Source organism: Salmo trutta, chromosome 24 (genome assembly GCF_901001165.1).
Source record: "Salmo trutta chromosome 24, fSalTru1.1, whole genome shotgun sequence".
Classification (NCBI taxonomy): domain Eukaryota; kingdom Metazoa; phylum Chordata; class Actinopteri; order Salmoniformes; family Salmonidae; genus Salmo; species Salmo trutta.
Genome location: NC_042980.1, coordinates 15,241,543 through 15,248,782, shown reverse-complemented (window position 1 = coordinate 15,248,782; position 7,240 = coordinate 15,241,543). Strand labels below are relative to the sequence as shown.

General features: G+C 36.7%; 1 protein-coding gene across 1 annotated transcript; it reads right to left on the bottom strand.

The window, feature by feature from the left end:
- Positions 1-1,033: 1,033 nt before the first annotated feature.
- On the bottom strand, positions 1,034-3,244 carry hoxd10a (homeobox D10a). The gene is made up of 2 exons (XM_029711185.1): positions 2,509-3,244; positions 1,034-1,786 (listed from the first exon to the last, which is right to left on the bottom strand). The coding sequence occupies exons 1-2, from the start codon at positions 3,242-3,244 to the stop codon at positions 1,512-1,514; spliced, it is 1,011 nt and encodes a 336-aa protein (XP_029567045.1). The 3' UTR covers positions 1,034-1,511.
- Between the last annotated feature and the right edge of the window lie 3,996 nt (positions 3,245-7,240).

Below are 7,240 nucleotides of genomic sequence, written 5' to 3'. Positions count from 1 at the left end.
CCAATATTTTATTTCAATTATTATTGTTTTTAAATCAGAAGTAAACATTATTGTACGCTATATATATATATATATATACATATATATACATATATATATATATATATATATATATATATATATATATATATATATATATATATATATATGATCAGAGGCTTATATTTAGGTGCTATGGAAACATAACCGTTTTGATCAATAAAGCATTTTAAATAGGCTATTGTTATAGGCCTATCCCTCTACACACTAAGAATAAATTGTTGTATATAAATTGTTCTATATGAACCGTTTTTCTACGAGTGTAGCGCCTTTATAGTAGGCTATATCCAGACGCCAATGGCTGTTTTGTAGGTTGATTAGGAACCTTCCCAGATCCGTGTAAATATCGTAACATGTTAGCTACATAGCTATATAGGGCATTATTGGAAATTAGTCTTATTTTTGTGTATTTGAATAGAAGTAAGTATAAATGTGTATTTTGTGTTTTTGAATAAGTTTTACACTCCGCGAACGCCAATTAGATACCTTATTCACAATCAACAGCTAAAATGACTTAACTTTACAGGCTAACGTTTCTTTTTCATTACAGACAAGTTGCTGAAAAGCTAATTGAAAATAGTCCTAATAACTAATTCATGATAAATATAATAATACAAAAATAATTCAATAGATAATAACTTTAGGCCTATAAGACCATTTGAAAATAGCCGGGCCGAAATTATGTTGAGTGGAGCTTAACGCTAAAATTGAGATACTTCATATTGTGACCCTGCACTCAGGCCTAAAGATAAAATACTTAAATCGTTATTAGACTTGTTTTTCTCTTACTTTTCATTTACTTTGATTCTAGCACGAGAATAATTTGAATCTACGGACCAGTCCCTACTCATTTTAACGGAACTGAAAGAACGTTAGGGCTTATAAAGTACCAATTCCAGAAATAATGCTCTACTTTACTTTAATTTATTTCTTACACATCTGCCTTGATGAAAAAGCCTTGGCTTACTGCAAAACAAAACGTTGAAATAAGAAATGACATTTGACAATCAATTTATTGCAGGATACATGCCACAAACATGCATAAGATGTATACACTCATTTACATTGCTCACCACATTTATAATACAGAAACGTTTATAAGATTACTTACGATTCAGCTGACGGTTTGCGCTTAACTCTTAAACGAATGTTTAACTATTCAACCACTATTAATGTGCTTTCATGTCCGAAAAAAAGATCTTACAAACAAGTCACTGTGACTTCCTTAGGCTCAATCAAACCAAACAGTACAACAATGAATACCTACTATATTTTAATAATTTAAGACCTAGCCTCCTGTACCCTGTGATGAAACATTCAAAATACACAATGCGTCACAATGTAAATGAGACAAAAATAGCAATTACAGTCACAGTTTCAGTGAAAAACAAAAAAAAACAAGTCCAATGCTGCCACAGCACTACTTTGAAGAGAGAGGAATGGGACAATAAAACAAGTATTTGTAAGCATGCTCACGAAAAGGTGAGATTTGAGGTAAGTTCCCGAATTCGGTTTTCCCTGCTCATTTTCTTGAGCTTCATCCTGCGGTTTTGAAACCAGATCTTGACTTGCCTGTCGGTGAGGTTGACGCCTTTACTGATCTCTAGACGGCGCTCTCGAGTCAGGTACATGTTGAATAAAAACTCCTTTTCCAGTTCCAGCGTCTGGTGCTTTGTGTAGGGGCATCTTTTCTTCCTTCCACTTTTTGCAGTCAACCAATTGCTCGTTGGAGGGTCAGTTTTGCTGTCTGAAATGAAATCAAACCAACAAATGTTTTAACATGGCAACATATGGAACTATGACAAATATGTTTTCACTAGTCACACAGCTCTGGTCAGAATGATAGAACGCTTCAATTATATTGATATAGTTTTAGCCTATATGAGTATTATTGGTTAGTAGTCGTAATCTGCTACTATCATTTGGATCAAGTGTTGAGATATTACAGGCTGTAAAATATAACTAACAACAGCTGCTCTAAATTACACGACTGAGTTTTTAGACCAAAGTAATATTTGACATGCATATTAAGCATACTGATGAAATCCACGACACATTTGTTAGAGCCTGGAGTATTTCTGTGTTATAATTTCGGAGGAAATTGATAATCACAACAGTGAGGATGAAGATACAAAACAGACTACAAGCCTTATGTCTACGAGATGTTAATAATATGGATTACACTTCAATAAATAAATAACATTTTCCCAAATATAAAATGGAATATTCTGTTTTTCTACAATCAACAAAGAAACACATACATTATAAATATAGAAAAATATAGAAGAGAATAGACGTCAATGCAAATATGTGCGGGTCGAACAGTTTCCTGTAGCATTTTACTGCAACCCGAGTAAGGCTCTCATTAAACATTACGACTTTAGGGCTGTTTGTGTTTTATATTGGGTTTTATGATGCTGGAGCGTTCATATTACACCATGACACGATTCATCCTTGTATTGTACCTACCTTTCGCTTCCTTCTTTGGCAACTCTGGGCTGGAGACTGAAGCTTCAGTGGAGCAATTCTTCTCTTCCTGCGCGCTCGACTTTGGATCCGGGCTTTCCGCGGGGATGGGTGTCCTGCTGATCTCCCGGTTCTGCGGTATATCAGCCGTTTTCTTTTCCACTTCGACAAAGGAAGACAACTGCGGTTTGGGAGTAATTCTGTTGAGCTGCATCAATGTGGTGTTTGGACTCGTCATCTCGTGGCCATAGTCCTGGTGTTTCCCACTCGCGTAAGTTTGGCTCAGTCTGAAATAGCCCGGAACAGGGATCTCGGGGCCATCAACTGAACACGATTCGGGGATTATATTAGAATATACAGGGACATCGGACGAGTTGACCTTTGCCATCTTGTCTGAATACATGCAATAATTACTCTCCTCCTTAATGTTTTGTGAAAATGTGCAATTGGGCATCTGGTTGGATGGTTGCTCTATTCTGCAAGATCTATTCGGATCTGTCCAGTTATCAATTTGAGGTATGTAAGAGTGGACATTCATGCCCATATTTTGGTGGTTGACGTCCCCTCGTTTACCGAGAGACGGCAGGAGTCCACAGGTTTGCATTCCATAAGTTCCCATTTCTGCACCGGACGGCATGTACATGTTGCTGCTGGAGTAAAAGCTGTCTGTTCTGCAAGCGCCAATCAGCGAATCAACTAAAAACGTATTTGCAGCAGGAGAGCTGTTGGGAAAGGACATTTTTGGAGAAGTTTTAAAAAGGAGAGAGATGTCCTTTGTAGGTTGACATATCTAGCACAACAATCTCCGTGTTGCTCAGGAAGCCTCTCTACCACATGACAAGCTCACCAATGAAATTTGAAAATGGCCTTGAGACGCAGCCTCTTTTCCCATCACATGGACGAATTGACTCATGACTGGGAGGCAGACGTGGTCAACAGCGACACCTAGAACACGGACTTGAAATTGATTCCAAGACTGACAAAGGACATCTTGAACATTTAGCCTGTTCTCTGTGCTTGGCCTGAAACAAAATCAAAGCTGATGTACATGGTCTTAACCTGAAAATAACGTACAGTTGCATCAAGCTCCAATGCCCATACCTTGACAACTTTGAACACCTTTAACACAATTTAAGTTCACGACTAATAGGTAATCTACTCACGTTTACAGGCTATAGAACTACTAAAGCCAATGCTTTGACATTAACTATAATAATGACGGTGTATTGATCGAAATCTAATCCTAACTGAAAATAAAAATCAATTTACAGGAGGTAATTAAACAATTACAACCAAAATTAAAAACAAATATGGCTATTATACGCCTATATCTTTTTTAGTCATTGGATTCCTAACTAAACAGCGTCTGGCTTAAGTAGAATGTTATTCTCTAAAAATGAAAATACAAGGAAAGCCTACACAGAGGTGATATCGATTACCCGGTTCTAATTTTTTCTAAACAATTGTAATAACCTTTGAATGACTGCTCTGGGTATGACGCACTTATTTTCTATGTGACCTATATGACGGACTGGGAAACTAATGCATTTTAATAACAATCCACTACAGCGCTAAACACACACCTATTCTCAATTCAGCATCTCACATCGGTTTAGCAGCTCCACCTTTTCAAATATGTAGACGATGTGGATTTTTTTTACCCCGAGAAATAGCAAGGAATTAACAAATCAACAAGTATACAGAAACAGATTATTTGCTGAATAAGACTAATAATTGTATTTAGAGGATGCCATTAATGACACGCTGAATAGGCCTACCTCAATGAGCCAAGGTTTGTGCACGTAGATTACTAAACAAAATAAATATGGGAGGAAAATATCAGCCTATAGATTATATCTAATAGGCGATATATTTATATGTGGCCTATGTACATTTGTTTCATGATGTTTCTTTAAATTGAAGCATCGATTTTTGTTAATGAACCTACGATAGCCTACATACCTGTAAATGAACCCAAATACATGCACGCGTAAGGGGAGCATTGTTTTTTAAACATGATTTCAAAAATGAGAGCGCGAGTGCACATCCAAGGACGTCCAACAACAGCATAGCCCTACGTCTGAAGCTTAACCTTCAAGGTTGTAGGTCAAAACAATGCTTCAGGTCAGCCCTAATGTGAAGATGCTTCAAATACACGTTTGAGAAATCTAACATATAAGCTCGATCGAAAGAAGAGGGAGAAAGATGACAATGTAAGAAATTATTTAGCAGTGCGATATATAGGTGTGGGCTGCTTCAATATATGTCTAAATGAACAATAGCCTCAAATAGAATTTGCTCTCCAAAATATTTCTGAAGTTATGAATGGCCTATACGGATATACACGCCAAATGGTCAATTACGCAAAAAATGCAGACATACAATATGCTTCTATTAAACGTAGAAAATGAAAAACTCACGTTTTAGGACACGTTGCGAATTCACCATCAAATACAACATCAAAAGCATCCAGGTGTTCTGACCGTGATTATAGGGCGTTTAATAATTAAGCAAATAATTCAGTAAAATACAACACCCATGGTCTATTCAACATTTTAGGTGTAAACATCCCATTTTAAATCATCCTTTTACCCTATCAGGTAACATCGGTTGAAGTGATTAGACAACATATTTACTAGACAAGGCTTAACGGCCGTCCAAATCAACATATCTAGTTTAATGCATCGATAATGCACACGACAATTACAGTCTAACCAGGGTTGATTGAGGAATCCAGATAGGTCATGTGCCTTATTCCATCATTTAGCAAGTATTTCATTACTTTAGGGTTTAATTGGAATGAAAACTAAGTTTAACCCAGCAATATTTCAAGTCATGTCCAATATATGCCAGGGTTAAGTTGGACTTGGTGTCTTCTATAGGCCTATGATATATAAATCCACATAGTTAAGGCTACTGTTAAATCCACTTTAAAATGGTGGCGTTAGGAACAATGATGGTGCCCCTTTGATTGCAATGCATGGAATGCATGAACGAAACAAAGTCTGCTTGGGCTATTGTATATTTGTATATATTTTTAAATGAAGCTATTTTCCAACGTTTACCAGAAGGAAGCCAAGTCAAAAAAGACAGCCAGATCACCGAACGCATGCTATATTCTATCACCAAACCACAAACAAGAACATTTACAAGCCTTTCAATAATATTCCAGACCACAGCTGTAATTCAACCTGTGTGTGTTTTCATGAACAAACTCAGCCCGAAACTTGTTACACGTCTGCCCTCGTGTGGTTAGAATAGGAACGAGCAGTCACCATGTCTGCACAACTAGGCCTATTTCTTGAACCAAAAAGCCAATAAAAATTTTAAATCAAAAGACTGACTGATATGTGTGTGTTTGTGACTTATTTCCTACAGCTAGGAATGCAATTGGAATGATCAGATACAGTAACATGTCCAACATGGCATGCCTATTAGACCACCTGGGCCTACATTTTTTAAGCGAAAAGAAAATCATTGCGCGATGCTAAAAGTGAAAAAGCATTGGTCACAGAAATATTTAGGCTTATTTAGGATGACACATTGGTCGACTGGTTCTCTTTTAGTACACCGCAGTGCACTGCCTTACTTTGTTAAATTCTAATACACGAGGGACCTATCCGTGGATTCGAATTAAACCCTTGATTATGACAAATATTTTTGGTTTCAGTGTTGTTACTTAAGCTAAACTATATTATACTCTTGTAAGACTGTACAAATCGTGCGTAATGCTACCACATCAGAAGATTGCGGATGATTTCATGAATATTGCATTAGGCTAAATGTAATGCAACATCTTAATTGGTTAGTATGTAGAAGACAGTTATCAACTTCAAACAAGAAACTGTATCCCTGCTGTATCGCTTACTTTTCATACAGGAAAAGTCACTGCTTCGCAGCCATATTGGAATGCTACTGCAATGCAGATATCATTCAGAAGGCGTCGTTTCTCAAGCCAAAAGGCGCCTATAGCCTAGTTGTTCAAAAACAAAAGTGAGAGGTGACGACATTGACGTTATACGGGAAATTCAAAGGCAGGAAAGAACATTTATTAATTCAATTAACAATAGGCTATTTGATACAAATAATTAAAACAATTATAATAAATACACCACTTTTTTTTAAAGCTGCCAAATCAAATCATTCCTTGTACGTATGTATGGGTTTTCTTTGCTTTTATGGTCTTGCCAATTGAAGTTAAATATGAAACATATATTCTATAAAGGCTTATATAAAGTAATAGATCATTTTGGTCATGTACATTTTGCGTTCCTTTAAACTCAATAGTCTGACAAGTAAACAGTAGGCTACTGCATTCTTCTCGACTATTTTGGGGTAGGGCCGCATTTGGAGTGCCCAGAGGGTCCAATAGCCCCCAATTTAGACATTTACAGCTAGTTTTTACTATACTGTCTAGACGGTTCAAGGTTTAGAAAACCGCCTAAGTGTAAAACAAAATAAAGGGAATAAAAGGTCTAGTCTAAACTTTGAAGTTGAGGCAAGTAAGAGGCGCTACTGCTTGGCTACAACAACAGGAAATCCGCTGTATAGTCCTATGGCCTACTGATATAACTACTAGTGCCAGTGCAATTGGTAATTTACAAATATATCAGATCGTTTTGACAAGAGCATCCCTATAGTAGTTATGCATAACTTTCTATGCCAAATGTGGATCCTGACCAAAGTTATACGAAATGAGTTCGTTGTGATTGCAATTACATGAGGTAACGCATAA